The sequence below is a fragment of the Lepisma saccharinum genome, chromosome 29 (assembly GCF_977018435.1).
Source record: "Lepisma saccharinum chromosome 29, izLepSacc3.1, whole genome shotgun sequence".
NCBI classification, from domain to species: domain Eukaryota; kingdom Metazoa; phylum Arthropoda; class Insecta; order Zygentoma; family Lepismatidae; genus Lepisma; species Lepisma saccharinum.
Genome location: NC_139257.1, coordinates 32,808,426 through 32,834,712, shown reverse-complemented (window position 1 = coordinate 32,834,712; position 26,287 = coordinate 32,808,426). Strand labels below are relative to the sequence as shown.

General features: G+C 39.9%; 1 protein-coding gene across 1 annotated transcript in view; it reads left to right on the top strand.

Annotated features, from left to right (window-relative positions):
• The window catches only part of LOC145981286 (protein deadpan-like), a 69,824-nt gene extending 44,130 nt beyond the window's left edge, over positions 1–25,694 (top strand). The window contains exon 3 of the mRNA XM_083114461.1: positions 21,636–25,694. Within this exon, the coding sequence (XP_082970587.1) occupies positions 21,636–22,364 (729 nt within the window). The 3' untranslated portion in view covers positions 22,365–25,694. The remainder of the gene's footprint in view (positions 1–21,635) is intronic.
• The last annotated feature ends 593 nt before the right edge of the window (positions 25,695–26,287 follow it).

Here is a 26,287-nt window from a genome sequence, read left to right as displayed (position 1 = left end):
AAAAATATATTTACTCACGTGAAGACGAAAGAAAGGGCGCTCTCTTCAAATATAGTGTTGGAATAAGTAAGGTAGATGAACCATAGGTGGCCCTAGTTAAGCTTCTAGAGCAATTTACAAATGTGTAATGGGAGACACATTTCTGAAATTAAAAGAAATAACTCCCATAACTAATTAGCAACGTGTACTAAATCGATATTTTGCAGAGGCGTCTCGTGAACGCATGCGGTGCATGCTGCGCATGCGTCAATTGTGGGAAAAGGGCAGTTTGCTCTGCGACGACATTCATGAGCATTTCTACTTCTAATTACTTCATATAGGAGAAGTATTTATTTTACACGAGAGCGCTGAACTAAGCTTGTATTACATTTCTTGGATCTGAAGGGAAAGAAAGTAATAATTCTTTTCCCACAATTGACTCATGCGTCACTTCAGATCCAAGAAATGTAATATAAGCTTAGTTCAGCGCTCTCGTGTAAAATAAACACTTCTCCTATATGAAGAAATTAGAATGTAGAAATGCTCATGAATGTCGTCGCAGAGCAAGCTGCCCTTTTCCCACAATTGACACATGCGCAGCATGCACCGCATGCGTTCACGAGACGCCTCTGATATTTTGTAACATTACTTGTAATTTTTTTTGAATAAAGGATTACAAAACCATTACATCTCTTCCCGAGGTGGTCCATGGGTCCCAAAGGTGTCCCATGGGTCCAAAAGGTGGCCCACAGCTTATAGTTGGCTTAGAAAATGATGCTTGTGCTCAAGATAATACATTTATTCACGTTTCTACACCTTATTAGAGAAACTTGTTGGTGTCAAACTTTTGATTGTTGGCATGCCTTATATACAGTAGCGACAAATAGCCGCCATCCGCGGAGGAGGGGTCTGCACATCTCCTACGGCGCCAGGGGTTTCACAATAACTTGCACAAAATGGCTGCTGGCAGCCTGACACAGTTCGTTTTCTGCATGGTGCACCTAAGGGGGACTGGGTATATTAATGTAGTGCCATCTGTTAGCTGTGTTAAATACTAATATGATTTTAGTGACGTGGGCCAGTTTGGGGACACGGCTTATAGTTAAAAACACCAGAGAATGTATAATGTGCAATTAACATTGAATGCTGTTTAATTTATAATTGTGAGAGGATAATGTGTGGAAGGGAGAGGGTAAAGGAAATGGGAGTGACCGTCCGGGACTCTGGTTAAAGATACTACTCCAGCTTCCTCGATATAAAGCGAACATTTGGCGTCATTTAGTGCTCTGTCCTTAGCAATATACAATGCGTTACGATGCGGTTTGTTGCGTATACATATACGCGATGCAGGTGGAAAACTTTAATGCAATGTTGATTGAAATTACAATTATGGGTGCGTGTGCGTCAGCACTTAGGATATTTGCACCCATCACATTATACGAGGTCCAACCTATTAATACCGTTGCTAAATTCAACATGTCTCGGAATTTAAATCTCTTTACCTAATTACAAGCTGAGGGCCACTCGGCACATAGGCTATAAGGACAACACACACCCCTACAGATAATATTATTGATGAGATCATTGTGAACAAATTTTAAACAGTCATTGTGAACAAATTTTAAACAGTAACTGTTTTGAAGCAACAAACATAAATTGGATGTGCTTGAACAGAAACGATTATAAGCAGAACGTTTCAAGGAAAACTTAACATTATCAAAAACGAAACTGTGAAAAGATTTAGATCTGTTTCCTTGAAAACTTACAGTAAATATTTGGGATTATAATCTTTAAATTAATATTACAGTAATTTTAATTCAATGGAACGCCACGACATTTACTCTCTTCTAATTCCCTTATTTTTTCTTTGTCCACCAGCACTAACCACTATCCTCGCCCATTTTATGCCTGGAGCAGACATTATCTGCTCCAAGACTGACACCTATATTTCAATTCTTGAACCTCGTCACAGTGCATGAAAGCGAATGTACTTGTTGACAGTGTTGCCACATGAAGGTAATTTTCCCTCGGAGTTGCGAAATTCAGGCAGAAGTTTAGGTGAAAAGGGAAAAAGAGGGAAACTTCCAATCAAAATCTAATTACTGATAACAATTCGTTTGAACCAGTTTCCAAATTCAAGTACTGAGGAGTAATACTAACAAATGAAAATGATATCAAGGGGAAAATTAAGGAAATTCTTGTTACCTTCTCTTCATAAACTTTTATCTTGTCATATAATATCTAAGAAACTATGTAAAAGTTAAAATATATAAAACAGTAATTTTACCTGTAGTATTATGTGGATGCGAAACTTGGTCCCTTACATTGAAAGAGGAACATAAATTAAGAGTATTTGAATATAAAATCCTTAGAAAAATATTTGGACCTAAAAGTGGTGGAGTGGAGAAGGTTACGTAATTTTGAACTACGTAATTTGAATTCATGTCCAGATATTATTGGAATGATTAAATCAAGAAGACTTAGGTGGGCAGGCCATGTGGCTCGAATGGGAGAGGAAAGAAGAGTTTACAGGATTCTTGTTGGGAAACCTGCTGGTCTCTTACCATCAGGTTTCTCAACAAGAAGGCCAAGACGAAGATGGAGAGATAATGTTGAGATGGACCTAAAGGAAATCTGTAGGGATGGAAAAGAGTATATAGATCTTGCTCAGGATAGGGACAAATGGAAGGCTTGTATTGCTGCAGCCATAAACCTTCGGGCTTAAGAAGGCTAGAGAGTTAGTTAGTTATTAAAGTCCAGGTCCTTGAGGCGTGATATACAGGGTGATTCTTTATGTAGTTTACAACTTCAATAATTTATAATTATTTTTTGGAACCACATACAGACTTGGTTTATATGTCATTATGCAGCAAAATACTTCAAGTTTTTTATTAGAAATCTGTTATGGTTCAATGTGTGCACCGTTGGTCATCCTGGACACATCCCAACGAAAGTCAATTTCCTGCCAAACATTAACCATCATTTCAGGGGTAACATTAGCGATGGCTGTTGTGATGCGATCTTGAAGTTCATGAAGATTATGAGGTAGGGGAGGGGTGTACACCCTATCTTTCACAAACCCCCACAAAAAATTCTAGTGGAGTGTAATCTGGAGACCGTGGCACTTAGCTCTTTCCGCACCAGTGAAAGTCGCCATGTTCAACGATAGACCGGTGGCACCGCATGTGATCAACTCCGCAACTACACACTACGTGAGTCAAAACTTGAAGTGTTTTGCTGCATAATGACATATAAACCAAGTCTGTATGTGGTTCCAATAAATACTTATAATTTATTGAAGTTGTAAACTACATAAAGAATCACCCTGTATATTGATTTCTTTCTTTTTCGCTTAATTTATACCCTAGATATGATCGAATATTTTAACTTCCGAGATTTGGGAAGATTATTATGCTAACTTTATATAATTATTGTAATAATGCTTAGAAAAAATCGTCATTTCGTGTACAATTTTCTACTAATAATTATTAACTTAAAATTGTGTACGAAATGTCGAAATTATAATCTTCGTTATTCTCTCATTTTCATGCACTCAATAAACCATAATACTTTCATGATTCAAAGTAAGTACAACGAATAATTGCACCACCACTACTACAATAATAATAATAGCTGATAAAGTTTTGTGATCGATATTTCGTTCTTTCTTAGATAAAGTGGAAAATTGGACGAAACAGTGATATTTTGTTTTCTGGTTTTACCAACACTGCTTGTTGGTGGACAATTTGACTATTACATTTTACGCTGACTATCCCTGGTTTGTTTTCTTACTTGACCCATTTCATGGATTATTCATTTTGACGGGCGTTCCAGAATCCACTGTCTTGTGATCTTGTATCGGGCTATTGATAGATTTTATCGGCTCTTTCCTCTCTCCCGCCTGTACTAATGTGCCTATTTAGAAAAGCCCGATTGCCTTGTCTCTTCTGGTTTACACCGCCCACGCCTAAAATGAGTTCCTGCTCGGACAGAAGAAACCGGTCTCTTTGTAGGCCCAGATCAGCCTGTACCCACAGTGCAATCAGTGTTGCCACAAGGGGCAAAATTTCCCTTTTTGGACAAATTTTTCCCTTCACCTAAGCAAAGCATACAATAATAATAATATTATTAGTGGTAGTAGCAGTAGCTTTAATTATTATTATTAGTGGTGGTGGAAGCAGTAGCAGTAGTATTTCCGTTGGTCCATGTCCGTGTGGAAAAAAATGTTAAATTTTTCACATACATGTCACTTTCATCGCTTCCTGACCAGATGTGCTAGGTTTGGATCCTGGTCAGGAATCGATTTAATCGTTAATCTTCATCGTTACTATTATCCGAAGGTGCAGAAAAGCGATGTACTTAAAATAAATTTAAATAGATACAGGCTATATTCAAGGAAGCATTAAAAAGAACAGAAAAAATGAAAATGTGTATATGAAAGTGGAACTTAACATTAACTGTAATAATATAGTCAAATGTCTTAAACTTTCCCTGAAATTGTGGTTATTTTTCATCGAAATTCCCTTTTGGCTAAAATTTCGGTCCGAATTTCCCTGCAAAAGGGAAATTTCCCTTCATGTGGCAACACTGAGTTCAATGCGCGAGAAAACATCTGCTTGCGGTCAAGTCGAAACGAAACTAGTCGAAATGCTTCCGAGGGGGAGGACATCGTAAATACAACTTCTAACAAGGGTTAATGTACCTCGTTTTCGCTATAACCAATACTCTACGTCTGCCTGTCAGATAGCGAGTTATCCATACTGCTGCTACCTTATCTGATATCTCTCGTACAGTCAACGGCAAAGATGATAGCAGGCAAATTGTCTATCCATAGTTGCATTCCGTTTTTTTCTACATTCTATGCAGTGTTGCCACATGAAGGGAAATTTCCCTTTTGCAGGGAAATTCGGATAGGGAAAAGGGAATTTCGATGGAAAATATCACAATTTAAGGGAAATTTTAAGACTTCTGACTTTACATTATTACAGTTTAGAGTTTGTCGAATTCTAGTTTCATATTCACATTTTTATTTTTTCTTATCCTTAGCTTATATCTATTTATATTTCTCTTAAGTTTATTGTACGTCGCTTTTCTGTATCTTCGGATAATTGTAACGATGTGAATTAACGATATAATGGTTCCTTTCCAGGATTAAAACCTGGGACATCTGACCAGAAAGCGATGAAGCTGATATGTATGTGAAAAATTTGTGTAACATTTTTATTCATACAAGCATGGACCAACGGAAATGTTACTACTACTACTACTACTGCTGCTGCTGCTGCTACTACTACTACAACTGCTAATAATTCTAATAATAATAATAATTATTATTATTATATTTGTTTAGGTGAAGGGGAAAAGTAGTTCAAAAAGGGAAATTTTACCCCTTGGAAAGGGAAATTGTGTCCTCAGATTGTGGCAACACTGATTCTATGTTGTTTCAAGGAATGAAATTCTGTTGATGGGAAGCAGATAATGTCGTCTGCATATTGGCGTTTTTATTTAATTCATGTTCGTCACATTGTGGTAAATGGTGAAAACTCGCTTACTATTGGTTGATAACTTTTATTTTAATTAGCTTTTCTGGCACTTTTGGTTAATCGCGGAGATGGGAATGCAAGTTGATAAGATGAAATTGATGAGAGCCACGTCCAGACGCCAGAGCCTCGTTAGGCTCCTATATGCAGGGTGTACTACGTGGAAGAGAGGTTGACATTTTGTACACCCCTCGCCTACTATTACCTTTGCCGTTTGGTGTACCACCACTTTTCTTGTTCTCCAGAGTAGAACATTCAGTCAGGGGTTGCAGGGAATCCAGACGTTTTCAAACTTTTCAGATTCAACGCTTGTCACTTTTTTCCAGTTTCCATCTCGGCGGGAGAACACGCGTGGAAGAGGTCTGAAAGGACCACCCGTTGACATGAATGAGGATTGTACAGTAAACGCTATCATAGGCTCTGTCCGAAAAGTGCAAAGTACATACTTGAAGTATGGTCTTGGCGGAAGTGACGTCACCGAGTACAGTTCGAAAGCGCCAAGAACAGCAGCACGCAAGTGCACAGCTCGCAGTGCAGATGGTTGGTGACTAGGTCACGTGATATCCACACTCGTTGTTCATTTGTTTTGAATCGCGGAGATAGAAAGCCAACAACACGGGTTAAATGTGCGTTACGGGTGAGCAAGTTGTTGGTTAAAGTTCTTCTTATGTGTGGAAAGGTATGTTTACGAACATTCGAAAATGCCATGTGATTTCTATGGTTATAAAAAAGTCTTTAAAGCGTGGGGAAAACAACGAGTACAAAGTTTTATCTACTGATCGTATTTGGCGCTGCAGTCGAAGTGCAATTCGAAAGACTTTCACTTCCAGTCCACGACTTGAAGACCGCACTCCCAAGACCATACTCGGAGGATGTTCGCTTCAAGTACGGTCTTGCACCTTTCGGACACGGCAAGAGGAATAACAAATAAAATGCCCTAAATACCACAGGTCAATTTGGTTTCATTAGAGATTCGTGAAGCTGTCCCTCTAGGCTGCTCTCCAGAAGGCTAACCTTCGCTCATTTCTTGTCGTTAGATTGACGTTTTCCTCTTACCTTCGTCTAAAGCTCACTAAACTCTTTCAGCCTTGATCAGAAAACTTCCTTCTTGGGTGTTTATATAATCCACTATTTTCATCCCTCTCTGAAATCTAAAACTCTATTCTTTGGCAGTCCATGTGGTCGTGTGGTTAGTATTTTCGTTACTCTTTACATGGCTTTTCTGCCTCTTAACGTCCAGTGTCCGAACCTTGTACCGCTGACTTTGTAGTACACTGAACTAACTACTGTGTCTCAGAGGCTGGTGGTGTAGAACCAGTGATGTGCGTCTACGCGCAAACAACGATAGTCTACATTCTACACGTAGACTATTTTATACACGTAGATTACGTAATCTATGTAAACAACATGGCGAAAGGTGGTAACTTAGCAAAGGGCGCTGTGGAAGTAAAACAAAATTATACTGCGTATCAGTTGTTGATGTGTGAGGAGAACGTTTCATGCTCTTTCTTCCAAATTCGAACAATTTCTCACCTAGGAAGAAACGTAATATAGGAAATATTCTAGTGTTTTATGGGAAAAAGACTACTCTTGCCTCACGACTGCCATCTGTTGTTTTTTGCATACTATTTATCTTCATACATAGTTGATAATAGAAGAGAAATTTTGTCGTAAATATGATTCTTTTCATTTTGTTAGGAACCAATACAGTTGAAAATGTCACTTTCCTTTCATGAAACCCTTGAAAATCAATTTTAATGCACCTTAGATTGTCTACGTAGTCTATGTAAACTACAACCAATGTAATCTACGCTTAGATTACGTGTAGACAACGCATGTAGACGTAAACTTTTAGTCTACGGCACATCACTGTGTAGAACCTAACCATAACAAAATATGCTTTTAAATTAGCAAACAATACACAACCAAGGCAGCGCCCCTGTAGTTCATTCTCGTGCTCTGTAGGCTTTCATACTACACGGTTATTCATAATTACCGATACCTATTGTTATTTCATTCTTGAAAAGATTTACAACCAACTAACTTAATCAGCAGAATTTTTGAAACCCCACATTTCATTCTTCATAGAACCTTAACATTGTGAAAATAAATATAACGATAGATAGAAGATATAGTGGATTGCGCAGGACCTTGGGAACCAGACCATGGATTGCGTAGATCACGGGGAACCAGACGATAGATTACGTAGATCCCGGGGAACCAGCGGATAGATTACGCAGATCAGGAAAACCAGATGATAGATTACGGAGATCACAGGGAAACCAGACCATATATTGCAGAGATTCCGGTGAACCAGACTATGGTTTGCGTTGATCACGGGGAACCAGACGGTTGATTGCGGAGATTCCGGGGAAGTATACCCTGTCCCAGGGTGCGAAATCACTGCAGATTGGTGGAGGGGAAGGAGTAGACAGACACACAAACACACAAAATAAATAATATATATATATATATATATATGTCATTAAATATATGTCAATTATTAAATAATCAATGTTCTTTTTCTGCTGTTATACATTCAAATGTAAAATGGTTAACGCTGTATTTGGAATTCTTGCTAAATAAATAAATATTATAAAATATACAAAATACAAAATATGATATCGACTGTCTTTCATTCAAAATGTAATTGCAAATTGAAGATTTTAATATACTACTGATGCTATCAACAATGATTTGCGTAAGGGAGGAGGGGCAAAAATTAAGAGACATTAAGAAAATAGTTTCCAGTGTAAAATTCACGTATAAATGCTATTATGTGTTTTATTAATATATATAGGTATTGGACAAAATAATGGAAACAACTGTGGAAGTCAGAATATCATGTATCATGTATTAATACGCCCATGGATACCCAATTTGATGCAGTTCACGCCCCCTTTTTTTTTTTTTTTTTTTTTTGCATGACGCTAGTGTTTAGGTTCTGATTAAGTTCTGAAGTTACTGGCGGCCGTTGTTTCCTTCTGTGACGTCACAATATGCTTCAAGGCCCAGCAGTCTCTCTCCTGCAGCTTCGTCTTTCGACCACTATTGTGCTTAGCAGACCCTGTTTTACTGTGCAATGTGTATGCAGTCATGACTTTCGAGACCGTGCCTTGTGTTACACCGCATAACGTCGCTTTTTTGCTCACAGATGCTCCAGCGCCACAGGCACCAACAATTCGACCTCTTTCAAACTACGTCAGATCGGACATACTGGTCACTCACCACACGTGCATAAAGTCCACTACCACACTACCTCACTCTACTGTCAGTGCACAGTCCATACTATCTGCAACAAGCAAGAGAAGGTTGATTTTCGCTGTGCTCAGTGTTACCAGGCACATTGAAAATATGTTCAGACTTTCACAGGGTTTCCATTATTTTGTCCAATACCTGTATATATATAAACACACACACACACACCCCACACACACACACACTTCGTGATTGCTAACGAAAGGCGATGAGAAATGGAGAAGAAATAACAAGTCGGTCTAATTTCTGTGTTCTGGGGATTGCTGGGTTCGGTGTCCTAAGACATGAGGCTTCTTGTTGTCTGTTTTTTCTTTTGTATGTTTTCGATATTTTCCACTCAAGTATATTCGAATCCCAAACTAATTGGTTATGTTCATTGTTAAAACAAAAACTCTCCCCCCCGGAAGAATTTGGTGGGAGGGAAGTTTCAGGACAAGATTATTGGTGTCCCCCGTGGGATTTCGCACCCTGCCCTGTCCCAGCTAACTGTAGAGCAGGGCCGCGCATAGCGGCAAAGGAAGAGGAGGAAACCGAGTGGTGAAAGTGCAGCGTTGCCAACCGTATGGTCCTGACTGTACATGTATGGAAATTTCATGTCATGTGCGGACGTACGGTCCAGACCTTAGTTCGTACGCTAAATACACGACTTGTCAAAATTTGCTCTTAGAGTTTTATCCATAATATTTCCCTAAGAAATCTTAAACAAATCGTACGGACCTGGAGACAAAAATATGGTCAGTTTGCCATATGCGTTCGGTATTATCCTTTTCAAAAGTTTGCAACGCTTACAGAGCCAAGGAGGAAATCGGGCAATTCCCGTCGCCCATTACGCAATCCCGTCTCTCTCACTGTTCATTGGTGGAGACGTCTCGCGTGACTTCTTGCGCAGAGACTTGTTCTCGTTCGCCTGGTCTGCAGTTAGCTGGTACGGGGTTTAGATGATGGTTTGCGTAGATCCTGGTGAACCAGCCGATAGATTGTGAAGATTCCAGTGAACCAGACGATGATTTGCGTAGATCCTGGAGAACCAGCCGATAAGATTGCGGAGATTCCAGTGAACCAGACGATGGTTTGCGTAGATCCTTGAACCAGACGATATATTGCGGAGATTCCAGGGAACCAGACGATAGATTGCGGAGATTCCAGGGAACCAGACGATAGATTGCGGAGATTCCAGGGAACCAGACGATAGATTGCGGAGATTCCAGGGAACTAGACGATAGATTGCGGAGATTCCAGTGAACCAGACGATGGTTTGCGTAGATCCTAGTGAACCAGACGATAGATTGCGAAGATTCCAGGGAACCAGACGATAGATTGCGGAGATTCCAGGGAACCAGACGATAGATTGCGGAGATTCCAGGGAACCAGACGATGGTTTGCGTAGATCCTGGTGAACCAGACGATAGATTGCGGAGATTCCAGGGAACCAGACGATAGATTGCGTACATCCCGCATAACCAGACGATAGTTTCCGTAGATCCCGGGGAACCAGACGATGGATTACGTAGATTCTGAAGAATGAAGATCGTAAAACAAGACACTTTACTACAGGAATCCTTCTGAATAGGATTCGTAGATCAAGTCAGTGGATTTTAGAAATTCTCCTTTTAAGAACAAGGATTATTTTATCTTCGTATAGATTCGGAATGAAATTGAAAGGGTGCTTAAATTTTCAATAAAATTACAATTTGCAAGATGAAGTGGATCCATTCCTAAATGTTGGGGGTTCAAAGTGCCCAAACGATCTGGCAACGTCGCGCTCGTTAGTCGCTTTGCCGCGGGGAATCCCTTCCTTCGTTCCGGGTATCCCTCTTCGCTGGCTGACCGTCAAGCTGGATCGATTGCCGTGATCGATGTGCCTCGACGATACATTGTTGTCGTCAGGGAGCCGCACGTGTCACAGCCTCGCCTTTCGTCACCTCCGACGCTCAACGGGAAGGAGGGGAACTCCTGGGGAAAAGGGCGGGGGAGATCGTAGCTAAGCAACGGCGGAGAACTTCTTTTTCTGAAATAAGAAACCACGAGAAATTCAGAGGTCGCTTAGACTTCGTGCCTAAGTGTATATCCCTCCTGCTTTGATTTTTAGAACCTAGTTATCGAACATGAAGTCTATATGGAGAATACCGATACATCGAAATACAAAAATATTGAAGTATCTGTCGAAATTACAAAATATCGAATTATTGAAATAGATATGATGAGAAGTCACGAAATATCGAAGTTCTGAAAGAAAATATCAAATTGAAAATTAACAGAAAAGGAGGTCCCGGGTTCGATCCCCGGCCGGTTCAAATCCGGGAACTTTTCTAACGGTGAAAGCGGCCCCGGCGCCTACCCAGCGTCGAATAACATGGGTACCTGGGGGAAACCCTGGGGGGTAAAGGCGGTCAGAGGCGTGATGCTGATCACATCACCCCCACTCACGACCGGATCAAGAAAGTGTGGGGCGTTACCCCCACACCCCCTATACGCCTTCATGGCGTGGTGCTATGCACAGGGGAACACTTTACCTTTTTACCTTTACCTTTACAGAAATGGAATCATCGAAAAAGAAAAATTAAATTCCAAAATACCGAAATGTTATGTATGTACTGGAATGTAAGAATGCACAAATTTTCAAATGTCGGAATACAGAATACACAATAGTGTTTCAAAAACACGAAGCACGAGAAAGAAATTCCCAGTTATATTGATTTGAAAAACCGAACGAAATATTTGTTTATCAACACTGGAGCACATAAGGAAAAAAAATCTATATATAATATACGAATAGGAATTACTGATATGCCAGCGTGCTAAACTATCGAGATGAGGAACTACAGGAATTTGTAAACTTAAATTACCTGTATGGTAAAGAGTAAATAAAGGAAGCTCTGTAAATTAACTACCATATAACTACAGATAATTGTGTCAGGTAACACGATATATGCGACTAGCTTCGTGAGAATTTTACTGTCTAAAATTCTCACCGCGTAGTGACATCTATAGTACCTTTCCTCTCTGTGACAGCAGTCCGTCTCTCTACAGCTGAGAAGAAGAAAATAGATGAATAAATGCTCTTATTGGCAAGAATATATCGTTTTGAAAATGGTGTTAAGCATGGCATACTTAAAAGTGGGTTTATGGTTCTCCCCCTACTTCTGTCATGTTGGATTAATGCAAGTTCAGACATCAGAATTGGCAACTAATTTTGAAACACTTATTCAAAGCTTTACAAGAAGTAACGAGGAAACGAGGCTGGCAACTAATTTTCAAATACTTATTCAATGCTTTACAAGAAGTAACGAGGAAACAAGGCTGGCAACTAATTTTCAAATACTTATTCAATGCTTTTCAAGAAGTAACGAGGAAACAAGGCTGGCAACTAATTTTCAAATATTTATTCAAAGCTTTACAAGAAGTAACGAGTAAACAAGGCTGGCAACTAATTTTCAAATACTTATTCAAAGCTTTACAAGAAGTAACGAGGAAACAAGGCTGGCAACTAATTTTCAAATATTTATTCAAAGCTTTACAAGAAGTAACGAGGAAACAAGGCTGGCAACTAATTTTCAAATACTTATTCAAAGCTTTACAAGAAGTAACGAGGAAACACGGCTGGCAACTAATTTTCAAATGCTTATTCAAAGGTTTACAAGAAGTAACGAGGAAACACGGCTGGCAACTAATTTTCAAATGCTTATTCAAAGGTTTACAAGAAGTAACGAGGAAACAAGGCTGGCAACTAATTTTCAAATACTTATTCAAAGCTTTTCAAGAAGTAACGAGGAAACAAGGCTGGCAACTAATTTTCAAATACTTATTCAAAGCTTTTCAAGAAGTAACGAGGAAACAAGGCTGGCAACTAATTTTCAAATGCTTATTCAAAGCTTTACAAGACGTAACGAGGAAACACGGCTGGCAACTAATTTTCAAATGCTTATTCAAAGCTTTACAAGAAGTAACGAGGAAACAAGGCTGAGAGAAACCTTCCTTGAGACAAACGAGGCACAATTGTCAAACGTTTGGAATTCCTGAAACTTGTGTGAGACAGTTTTATTCTTCGGATCATAGTCCATCTTTTCGATCTCGTCTGGCTGTCCTCTTCCCAGTGATGTTCCTGGTTCAGATTGAAAAATTCCCTTACGATTGCACAAAAATTCCCTTTCCAACCCTTACATTTCCCCGTGTTGTTGGATAAGGCTCTTTAATCCCTCTTGGCAAGAGTTTGTACCTGGGATCTGTCTTTTCAGCAACCTCCAGCGGTCAACCTATTCGTTACCATAAAGCACATGCTATTAGTTGTATAGAGGTTATGGTGATAGCATAGCATTAAGGTTCGTAGAATCAGTTTTCCTCCCTGCCTGAGAAGGTCCCGCCATATCTGGGCTTTCTAACAACCTCTGGGGTCAAGAATTCTGTGATGTCCCTTACATGGAAGCGCATTGGAAGCACGAATGTTTTCAATTTGTATACAGACCTATATGTTTGCAATTGTTGTTGGAGTGTTTGTATGCAACGTCGTATTTAGAGGGAGGATCCGGGGGTGAAGCTCCCCCGGAAAAGTCAAGTACTAAAATTAAATAAGCGAAATACTTGATTACAGTATGATCAGGGTTTAAAGTGAGCCGGAACGCCCCGGAACTCCGTTTTGTTGTCGGAATTTAGTTCCTGCTGCGACATAATACACGAAAGTCCATACTTTGTTACACCTTGTAAACAATAGGTAAATAAAGAAGGGAACTAAATTTGTCTCTTGTCGGTGAGTGGTCCGCAATTTTGAAAAAAATATACATTTCAGTCAGTGTAATTCGTTTAAGTTGTAATTGAGAACCTAATTTCCTGAAATGACAGATGCGATACATCTTGTGTTTATTTTGGATGCAATAATAATAATAATAATAATAATAATAATAATAATATAATCACTCCATTTTTCTCTTGCACGATCAATTATGAATGAGGATTTGTTTTATTTTACTTGGCGCTTTTTTTCACGAGGAAAAATGATGGTGAGATATATACATATAGATGAGGGACAATCACAAGTACATATTGACAGCACAAGCCCCATAGATATTGGCCATGGATTCAGACGTTCTTGAATAATGTAGTCCAGCGACATTTGGGTGTGTTGAGAAGGGGTCACTCCTTACACCCTGCACGATCATTTACGAACATACCACAACATTTAGAGTAGTTTTTTATGATGAACATCATGGACGTCCGCAGGATTTTTTTCAGGGAGGGGCAAGGAAGGTATTTCTTTTCCAGGGGGCAAACAAGGCACATTTTCCCCCAAAATAGTGTTGTTCCCTAAAAAAAAAACATTGCTTAAATTTGAATTTATGGTGTTCATGCAATAATTAACACATATTATTGTGGGTAAAATGAAGTTATATGTGTGAAATATATAATTTTTGGTTGACTTTCATTTTCCAGGGTGGGCACGGCCCTCCTTGCTCCCCCTTCCGGAACGCCCATGATGAACATAACAAATACTCCCTCTGTCCCATAATTATTGTCCGGTACACCTTTGTTTGTTGTCCCATAATAATTGTCCGATATTCAAACTGTGACATTCGTGTATACAGAAGAAGAAAATGAAACACGGGAATGAGTCATACAACTTTATAACTCAAGGATCAGTACAAATTGGCCGATCAAGTATCCAAAAGAACCTAAATAAAAAGTAATCAATCCAGGATCAATACAAAGTGACCAAGAAGTTCGACAAAATTAAACATCAAGACGAAAGATATTGTTGGTCCAGGAAGGTTGTCATCCCCTCAACGAGCTAGATCTAGTGCTGCAGTGCTGCTCTAGCCTCGTCGTAAATGTTTCGAGGACACTCCAAGCGAGATGGCAGGACGTTTCGTCGGTTCAAGTGTGCTTTTTGCATATGGGGAATCCTGTAGTTGTCCCCACCTTTGGAGGCGCATAATTTCAATGAGACAGGACTGCAAAGTGAAAAAGATGTTGTTGAGTTTGTCGCGTGTCAGATCATAGAAAGATTTTTCAACTGCGGCGATCAGCTCATCAATAGTTTGTGGAGCTGCCTGATGCTGGAGAGACTGAATTGCCCGGAAGTACCCCAGATCTAAAACATTCATGTCCGGACTGTTTGGCGGTTGGCATTGGAGATCCAAAGTGATTCCACTGGTCGCTGCAGCATCCATCCAGGCGCGGTCATTGGGAACGATATGCGGACGCGCATTGTCCTGCTGAACGGACACCTGGATTCTCCCTGCGCGCAGTCCACGAGGCCATTGTGCATCTATTGCTGGGATTAACTTGTTGATGAGCATGTCCCGATAAACATCTTTGGTAACAGTTAATGGTTTGGTGACCATTCTTCACTACTCCAGTCGTACTGTTTTCAAAGAAAAAATCGTGCACTGCTTGTCGTTTACTGTCCGTGAGGTTCTTGCTACCCCTGTCGCTTCCTATCATGGGTTGTGTGTTCATGGCTGTTCTTCTCACACGTAGTCACTGAAGGAGTGCTCTACTAACGATTTGCAGCGTGCCTTGGTAGACCGGTTGCCATACAGTGCCACACCGGTGTGTTGCAACCCAACGCCTCCTTTTGGTAATCGTCTGGGCGGTATTTCTTGCTCGTTGTGATAAGGTCACGTTGTTCCTCTTCACAATCTTGAAGACTGATGTACTGTGCCTCTCCTCATCCATCTGCCTCTTCGTCTGCAATTCCTGTACTACCATTTTGGCATACCGGACTATAATTATGGGACAGAGGGAGTAATAATAAAAACAAAGGAACTTGAGTGAAGAGTACCGAAACCTTTCTTCCCAGAAAAAAAACACTAATAATAATAATAATAATAATAATAATAATAATATAGTAAATAAAATGACATTGTTTTAATACGCTTTTATTACTACTATTAGTAGTAGTAGTTCCCGTGAGCCGGCCCCCGTGGCCGAGTGGTTAGCACATTGTGCTACGACGTCAGGGGTCCCGGATCGAATCCCGGCATGGGTGTTTGTGAGAGTCCATTCATCAATTTCATCATATCATCATTCGTGCCCATCTTCGCAATTAGCCAAAAAGTGGCAGAAAAGCGAAGTATAATAAGCCAAACCAAACCAAATGAAAGTACGGTAGTTCCCAATTATGTCTATTCATTTGTGGTTGACGTTCCGGCTATTGAATGAGTTACTTTTGTATTGACAGTGTCTGCAGAAATTAGTGCATGATGATATGTTATATTTTTATCACCTGGAACCAGTGGCGGCTGGCAGCTAGTATGATGGGTAATGCCAACGTGATCAAGAAATCGAAAAATTTTTGCTAACATATGTCATAGAAATCTAATGAAAGAGGTAATTTTAATGGAACTTTGTTTACTAAAATTGCAGACAAAAATTCAGAGTTCCTAAGATTGGTTTATTTTACTTCGCATTTCTACTACTTTTGGCTAATTGCGAATATAAGGGTGAGTGAACACTCACAAAGAACACCGATGCCCAAGCCGAGATTCGAACCCGCAATAACTGGCGTCGTAGCATGCTGTGCGGAGGTTTCTAGGAAATAAATGCGACTATTAAAATTTCGACCCCTGTCACCTTTACCATTTATTTGATATTTTAAAATAGAATTGATGTTTAAATCTAGCGTGGGTTAGCCAAGTTGTTTAAATTTTAATTTAATATCGTATAGTACCTTGGAAAACGGTGTATGTAATAATGCTCTAATCTGACTCATCTTTACTAACTACCCTTCCGTTCACACACCATCGGACACTTTCACTTCACTAAAAAGATAAACACTGAACAATTAGATACACAGAGTCGACCACGGCATTCTCGCCTTGCTTTGTTTATAATTTGCAACCCCAGCACGGCACATCAACAATCGGTGTTACTAACAACTGAAATATGATTATCTGCTAAATGAACTGTAGATCTACAATTTTTAGAATTCAATGCAAGAAATTGAATTATATCTCCAAGTGAAATTCTTATACTGCTAGATTTTCAGTGTGATTTTTTACAAATATGAAAGTAATCCCCTGGTGATGCGAATTCCCTTTGATATTTAGGCAATTCTTTTGTACAGTAAATGTCTTCAAAGTTGTCAACGTCAGTTGCAACACATGAGTGTCTGTGTGCGTGAGAGAAAGAGATATATCTTTTCTTAAGGAAGAAATCGATAACAAAAAAGTCTGGATGGCTCTTAAGACGAATCTATCTAAATGGTTATATAAATTTGGGGAAGATATTACGTTCGTTCTTGCCAAGTATGCAAGTATCTTTCTCGCGAATTACTTCTCCAACGAGTATTACACATCGGTCAGGATTAGTCACTTCTCTGTGAAGTTTGCAACTATGTCACCACAATGCGAAAGCTCTCGCGTCGTGCCACGACGCGAGCTGGCACGGCTCTTTGTCTTATGGCTGCCACTGGGCTACCACCCTACCTCCTCGCTCCTTAACTGCGGAGACTTTTTCATGCCTCCGCGCATGCCTCTGCGCACAGGCCAGACTATGCTGGCCCAGAGCAAGTGAGAGAACAGCTGGGGATGCGGCGAAGGAATTGAGGCGGCCGTAAGCTGGAACGCTTACGAGATTCTAATCTCCTCGTTCGTAAATGTATTAATTTAACTATATTTTGGCAAAGCAAGTGTTATTTCTTTTTCTGAGGGTAGAGCCATGGCACGGAGGCTCTCCTCTTAGAGCCGCCGCTGCCTGGAACTAACAATCTTTTCGTTAATCTCGTCGTCGCCTTGTAATCAAGGGGTCTCGGGTTCGATACCCGGTGGAGGCACATCTAGTGGTTGGGATCCCACTTTGAACTTTAGGTCCAGTCTCGATTAGCCTATCTGTGCATAAAGTAGACTTAAAACAACAAATCAACAAATCTTTTCGTTAATCTATAAATTTCCTATTTTACTATTTACAGTATTTTGAGATCAATTCTCTAGGTAGAACATCTCTCTGATAAAAGGAATAGTGGTCTGAAGTAAAAAGAAGCTAGCTAATAAATATGTTTTGTTTGTAATATCAAGACAATTTGGTATTATTATTACATGTGCAGCGTCCAGAAACCCTTCCCGAAATATATGTCTAGATAAGTGCCTCCGTCCATGCCATGCCCCAGAAATAAAGTACGTGAATATAATGAGTCAAATGTTTTCTGTTACTATTGGAAAATATTGACACCTCGTCGTTGTTTTCAATTTGTCAAAACAGAGGGATAGCTTGCTTCCGTGATGACGTCACAAGTTTACGATCCCCGCTCTTCGCTGAAAAGAGGCTGTTATGGTCAGACATCTTCAAGCGGGGTGGGGGGGAACTCTTCACGAACTTGGCATAGCATATATAGTAAGTACTAAGCATAGGATCAATTGTGGATTAAGCCCATATGAAATTTTTCCCTAGCTATGGCCATGGCATTAAGGGCAATATTAAAATTTAAATGTTAGTACCCCCCAGAAAGTACTCCTGTCCCCTCTGCCTCCGCCACTGATTTTTTGTTGGGCGGCTACTGTTTCCCCTAATATTTCTACGTAGACAAATAAAGGGTGTTTTTTTAAGAGTGATAGAACTTTCGATAGGGATAACTGTCATTTGTTTTGTTTTGATCACATGTTGTTTTGTCATTTCATATCAGTGAGCATTGATAAATGATCATGGAAAGACTGACGCCGCAGCAACGTTTACAAATTGTGGAAATATATTTCCAAAATCAATGTTCTGTTCGGCAAACGTATAGAGCACTTCGGAAATATCGGTGCTGTCAGTGAATTGGCCTCACAAGATCATGTGACGTAACGCCCCTGGATTATTTTCTTTGGGATATCTAAAGTCTCTGGTTTATGTTGATAAACCAGCAACAATTGACGCTTTGGAAGCCAACATAACTCGTGTTATTAACGACATACGTCCCCAATTACTTGAAAAAAGTGGTTCAAAATTGGACTGATCGAATCCAGTTCATTACAGCTAGTCGTGGTGGACATATGCCGGAAATTATTTTCAAAAGTAAATGTCAGAAAGTTATCTTTCAAATAAAAACAAAATTGGCTTTAAACTTATTTTTTTATGTGTTTTATTTCAATTCAAAGTTCTATCACTCTAAAAAAAACACCCTATATATTGAGGGAATTTTTATAAGAACTAAGGATAGATTCTTAACTACACTCGAAATGGAAAGCGTTAGTTTTTAGCCAATTTTAGTTTTTTTTTGCCTACATCTATCTGATATCTAATCATGTTAATTAATGCATGTACAATTGACTGGAAAGGGTTTTGCCTTGCAAAAAATATACTGCATTTGTAAATATATAAAAATAAGTGTACAATAATTATACCTCTATATTTATTTAAAAAGCAAGCTGTAGAATGTTCACAGTCAAATCAGATCAGAAATTATTGGTAATTTTCCCAGTAAACTTTGTACATTTTAGTTATATGAGGAATGCTTATACTTTACGGACAGTAAACATAGACATTAAAGCAGTCAGGTGTGTTTCTCATACGAGGACCGACAATTAAGTAATGAGAATGATTTTATATTGTCCCACATGTGCATTCTATCTCTGAAGTAACACGTTCCTGATGTACTGTGGTTCATAATCCACAACCTGGCAACACCTCATGAACTTGCGATAGGCATGCTGGAAATTATGCCGCCATTCTATTGTTGTGGAGGACAAAACAGAACATTTTACTACGGTCCTTGTACGAACTAACAAATCGCTGAATGGAAGTCACTAAATTTGCCAAGAGGCAAGAAAATGCAGCTCGAAAAGCCAAGAGTGAAGACAATGTTGTGTTTTTTATTGATAGCAAAGACATTATTCATCATGAAATTGTTCCAGAGGGTGAAAGTGTAATTGGTTGTTACTATCGTAGTGCTCGGAATGATTATGGAAGAGAACTGACCGTATCAGACCTCAGTATCCTGAACCAGGCAGTTGGTTCCTGCTCCACGATAATGCACGGTCCCACAGAGCAGGGGTTGTCTATACATTCCTAGTCCAAAAACAAGTGAATGTGTTGAATCATCGTCTTTACTTCCCAGATTTATTCCCCCGTGATTATTTCCCGTTCCCAAAAGTGAAGCTGCTGCTGAAATTACGCACTTTTGATGAGCACAGGACCAGTCAACAGGTTGTGATGTACTTTTAGTAATAAACAAGCAATGTTCAATTATTTTGTTTACTTTTCACAATATAAAATCATTCTCATTACTTTGTCTGACCTCGTAGATATATTTTGTTACTCTTGAACAGTGGCGGCGATTAGAGGGGACAGTTGACCCCCACTTTTTGCAACTTATGCTCCCGCACTATGCTAAACCTTATCTAACATGAAGAAGTAAACTGTCCTTGCCCCCTTGTTTTGCCAACTTGCCCCCCCCCACCAGTTTTGGAACCCAATCGCCGCCACTGCTCTTGAAGAAGTGTATTTTTTGTACTCACATTCTTGACTAACAATTTCACTTTACAAGTTATATCATGCACTTGAGAATTTATGTTATTTAAGTATAATTTATTTAATTTTACTCGTGCATGTATCGAATTATAGTATAAATTAAAAATATTTGGTGTTTTGTTTGTATGCACAGTTTTTCAAATGAAATGGTCCTCTTTTTGTACACAGGTTTAGATGTGACAGTTTTTAAGCATTGAAATAATTATTCGAAATTTAAAATTCCAAACTGCTTCGCATTTGGGAAACGCTGGAGAGCTTAGAATTCGGGAAGGGGGAGGAGAGTTGTGACATCTTAAGTATGTTCTTGTATAGTCAGTGGCAATAAAAATTGGACACCTGAAAACGCGACCGACAAAACGTACCTACCACCTGACCGGCTACCTGCGAAGAGTCTTCTAATGACTCTAAAAATATTTGCGATTCGACAAAACGTACCACTTGATGGTTTTGCTGATTTCCATCACACTTTATCCAGGCTTTGGACTGGCAAAATTACTATATAATGAATATACCTATAGCTATTTTGGCGTGTTTAAAATCAGCTTTCGTACACATTTTTTGTTTTGTTTTATCTTTTCGTCTGTTTTTCGATTTTCGTTTTAGTTATGTCAGTTCTAACATAACCTAACCTACCCTAACCTAATCTTTGTCGTGTAGGTTGCCTAGAGTATCGTTGTAAATTTTGGTAATTGGCGTGTCTTCGTCTCGAACCCTTTTCTTTGCCTCTTGCATACGCTTCTTCACATCTAACTGAGCATCATTCGGGACTCTTCTTCTCGAACCCTTTTCTTCGCCTCTTGCATACGCTTCTTCACATCTAACTGAGCATCATTCGGGACTCTTCTTCTCGAACCCTTTTCTTCGCTTCTTGCATACTCTTCTTCACATCTAACTGAGCATCATTCGGGACTCTTCTTCTCGAACCCTTTTCTTCGCCTCTTGCATACGCTTCTTCACATCTAACTGAGCATCATTCAGGACTCTTCTTCTCGAACCCTTTTCTTCGCCTCTTGCGTACGCTTCTTCACATCTAACTGAGCATCATTCGGGACTCCACAAACGTGATCACTCGACGGGCCAATAACCACTTTATTCTCTTTTGATTTTAAGTTCAAGCGTTTGCCTTGAAGTGCTACGTTTTGTCGCGGAGTAAATATTTTGAAGGTAGGTGTTTATCTGAGTGGTACGTTTCGTCGCCAAAACTCAGGTGGTACGTTTTGTCGCTGGTACATTCTGTCGGGACACCTAGATCCTGAAATACTCGCTTCCCTCCAAGGTGTTATGTGTGTTGGTTAACTCTACGGCGATAATTGGTTTTAATAGAAAGTTGCCGGTGACTGTACCTAGCAAAACTGTACATTGTCTCATTTTTGGAAATGACAGCCTTTTTAAGCGTTATTTCTTTTTCCTTTATTTCAGAACACGAAGCACTCAAAACTGGAGAAGGCAGACATCCTAGAACTGACAGTTCGACATTTGCAACGGCAGAGGGCACTGGGAACCGCCGTGCTGAGCAAGTACCGAGCGGGCTTCCAGGAATGCACCCGCGAGGTCACCCGCTTCCTAGAGGGCACGGACAGCCTGGACGCCAGCGTCAAGCAGCGCCTCGTGCAGCACCTTCAAAGCTGCGTCTCCGATCTGGACGCTCCCGACGTCATCAAGGCCGAAGCGGACAACTCCGGCCACCGCGAGGAACTGACCTCAACCCCGCCGACGAGCCAGATCGGATCCGTTCGTCCCGACAGCACGGGGGACGAGAATAACAATCGCGACAGCGCGTCCGAGAAGTCGCCCACCCCTCCCGCTTCCACCCCGTCGCCCGCTCCTTCCAGCAACCCCCTGCTCTCCGTCGTGCAGGTCGTCCCGTCTAGACTCCCCGATGGCCAGATCGTCTTCCTCCTCCCCAGCCACTACGTTCAACTGGCTGCGGCGGCCGGGCTCTGGTCCTCGTCGCCGCGGCAGGAACAGCCGGAGCTGGCCGACGACTCGGATTCCGAACAGCCGCTCGACTGTTCTCGGAAATCTTCGAGCAGCGCGAGCGAAGACTCGCATCGGGGGTCCGAAGACGAAGCTGGCCCCATGAACGCCGTAATGGCGGCTGGAATTGGGGAACCTGACAAGGAAAACCCAGTGTGGAGGCCCTGGTAACATTGGACGCAAGTGTGACGTAGTATAGTGTGAAACAGCCCTGTATATCCCCACCTCGTTCAACTGACCTTAATCCCCTAGAAGTCAAACTCCAACCAGGAAAATGGCGTCGTTTCTGTCTTCTAGCAGTGTAGCCAGACAGTGAACAAGACCCTGTTCTGGACAAAGTAGCCATCTTAAGTTGGTTCTGAAGAACTGTTCATTCCATGATCTCAAAAGTGGCATCTAAACTTTGTGAAATTTGATTTCTTGTGTTCCTACGACAGCATTACAGTATACATTATAACCATTACAAAACTGTCGCCTACTAATATTAATATACTAAATGTCATATAGTTGCGCAGTAGCTGTGTGCATGTTTAGAACTGATTTGGAAACAACAGAAAAGACGACGAAGAAACTTTTGTAGCCTGTGTTCGTGTGCTCCTATCGAGCAGAAGGTTGCCAAACACTGATAATTTACTGTGTAAGTTTCACAACGATGAGTCAACGATGTTGAGGTCAAGATAACATAATAACATATTCAAAGTTTTCGTACATTATTAGAGTACCTTAGATTGTTCGCATCTGGATACCATGACTCGATGAATATGTAGCTAAGCTAGCGAACTTATCCATCTCTTACTTTACATTTTAAAAACTAGATGGCAGTGTGGTGCAAAGTAAATATATACATCTTTCATTTAGTCGACTGCTCAGAATGGTGTCTTTAAACTTGTGTCTTCAATTTGAGTAATTTATTATCTGTAAACGTATGGGACAAAATCTTGTTTAGTTGTAATATGCATTGGCAGGAAACAGAATTCCGCATAAACCAATGTGTCGTTATTAGCATGAAGGGTATAAAATAAATTGGTGTGTGTTATCGCTAGTTAACTTAAAATAGTATACATTGCTTGAATTCCATTATGTTATTTTTTCCAAAATGTACAACTAAAATTACTAATTAATATTTCCGGCCTGTATGTGTTGTCTGTTTCTAGAAGCTCCGTGAGTTTCGGAGGTTTAAGAGAATGTAAGATCTCGTTGTAGAGTTGGTTTTTGTAATCCATGTGATACAAACTGACAGTAGTTGCTCGAAAGGTCAGGGATGAGACACAAGTGCCCCGGAGAGTCGGTCTGACGCTCGAACTAGGAAACTCAGCCCGGTTGACGTTGCCACACATTGCGCTGGAACCAGCGACTTTGTCACTCTCTCGCTTTGCTTTTCCCAAATGTGGCAACAGCGCAATTCTGCCCAGCCGCCTATTTTCATGACCATTAGTGTAATGTAAACATTGTGGCACGAAACAGAGTATACAGAAAGAATATGAAACATCGTAAATGTACTACACTCTCCACGTTCACTTCCAGTTTTCAAGAGTCTTGCGTTTCTGATATCGTATGTTCCCCTTTAAAACGCTCTTCCTCGCATAGTTTCTCTGTCTCCCTGAGTGGAATATCAATGTACTCTCGAGGCTTCGGCTAATACGGGAATTCCCTCATTATTTTATATGACCGGGGAAGTTATCTGCGAGGAATATTATAGCTTTAAGCGATGTATCATAAACGGGCCTTGCGGATAAAGAGTAAAGTCGAAATAACAATAAATGTGTGAATCTTCATACATTACATGAATTTCGATTAATCGAATTTGCTGTTGACTAATATAGTCATGTAATAAATCTAAATAATATCTCGAATTCAAGTACAAGCCAATATGCAAATTGTTATTCAAGTGCAGAAGCTTTTTCTATCAGTAAATATTAAACCGAAACCTGTCCGTACAACACACAAATTTTCACAGTACGTAGATGGCATCCAAGTCAAACATTTATCTTAATAACGTTTTGAACCTTGATATCTTGTTCTTTTTTTTATGTATGTTACGCAGCACAAATTCAGGGTTGCCACTGTAATTACTTTTTCTGTCGGAAAATGACGAAGATTTTTGTTTGTTATGGATAAAATGTGTTCATGCGTCGAGCTCCTGTGGAGTAGGATTATGTATGGGCAAAATTTATGAAACGCTATGTTGGACTCTGCTGTACTGCCCTGCTAAGTTACCTTAAGGGTCTCCGCGATTACGTAGTGATGACGCCGCGGCATTGTAATCAAGGGATCTCAGGTTCGATCCCCGGTCAAAGCACAGTGACTTGGATCCAACTTTAAACTGTAGTTCCAGTTCAAATCAGCCTTAACTCCATTTCAGACGTGACAATAGCTCCAAATAAAATCTAGGAAAACTCTTTCCCTATTTTCACGACACTATATGAAATGGAGTTAATCCTTTTTGGCTTAGGACGCCAGTATAGCCTTCTGTCGTTTTAAGTGTGTGATCTGACAGGAGGAGGAGACTAAATTGTAGTAGCAACGGTGGCCGCGTGTTTGCATACACACAGAAGAATTCTATTTTCAAGGAGAGATCTTGCATATATCTACTTAACACTTGTCCACCATTAAGAGAAATGAACACATTATGAAGTATCTCTCATCTTTATAAGTAGGTAATAAATGTAATAAAAATGATGACGCTCAATAATTACTCTTTTCATTCAGTAAACAACATGGCCTCTCTTGACCTGGACTATTTTGATTGATCACGAAACTACCTAATGTATCGACTGCATGTATCTTTACTATGTACTAGGCTCGCTAATTTTCAGTATAACATTGTCATAAGATGCTCCAATACCAGATAGGTCAGAGGAATATAACTGTTTTTAGTTTTATCTGTTTAAATAATACTGAAAGTAAATGTTGCCAGAACAAAGAGATCACATAGGAACTTCGTGTGTGTTTGTTCATCTGCCCAAAAATGACATGAATTTGACATGGAGCATAGTTACCCGCGACTTTTAGAATAATGAATAAGCATAGTCCGTGATAACCAGTAGTATATAAGTCATTCAGTATTGTGCTATGAGGTGGTTGTCATTGTTCGGAAATAGTGATGTTTGGAAAAAAAGATAACATGTGTCTCAATAACCACAAATAGAACATCCAGATGATATCTACCCACCCATTAGTGAAAGCTGCTTTCTATAGTAGACATACTGTTGTTGAAACTAGGCATAAAGTTTGTTAAAGTGTGTCTTCGATATGTGATGAACAGAGGACCAATTTGTGATGCGTGCTCAAAAACAAATGAAGGGAACATTTGGGGCAATAGGACTTTTAATGTCGTTCAAACTGTCGATATGAGTTGTCTTGTTTTGTCCTTGGTCACATCCTGCCTCCCCCCCCATACTAACGTATATGTTTGTATAGTTCTTTTGTGTATCGTGAATGTACATAATGTTTATTTACCCTTGACCGCACGTAACCTATGTGTATATTTTGTGAAAATAAACCTTGTATTTTCATAGATGTAATACTCATTTTTGTACACACCTTTCCCGTTTCTTACACGAGAAGAAACCCAGACATGATTTGAACATTTTGGCAACCTATACCAAATTTGACTAAACAAAATTGTTCTAATTACTTCTAAAAATGGTGCTTTACGCGTATTTGAACGAGTAATTGATCACCACTACAAATTACTTGATTATTCCAAAGGGTATTTTTTATTTCTTTGTGTGTGTGTGTGTGTGCGCGCTTATGAATATTGACCATTGAAGACAGGGTTGTTAAGGTCCAGGAACACATAAATTCTAATGGGTTTCTCTGTAGGACCGGAACCTATTTTCTCGCACAATTTAAATTCGGTCCAAGTTGCTTATTGTTTGAATAAAAAAGTTTCCTGGACCTAATTTAAATTGATCGGAAAAAAAGGTTCCTGGACAGAATTTAAATTTAGCCGGAAAAACTGTTCCTGGACCGAATTGAAATACTTTATTGATATAAAGGTTCTTTACGGTCCAGAACCCATTTACGCTTATTGATTTTCTCTCCTGGACCGGAATTGATTTGATTTCAAATTCCTCGACCTTTAACAACCC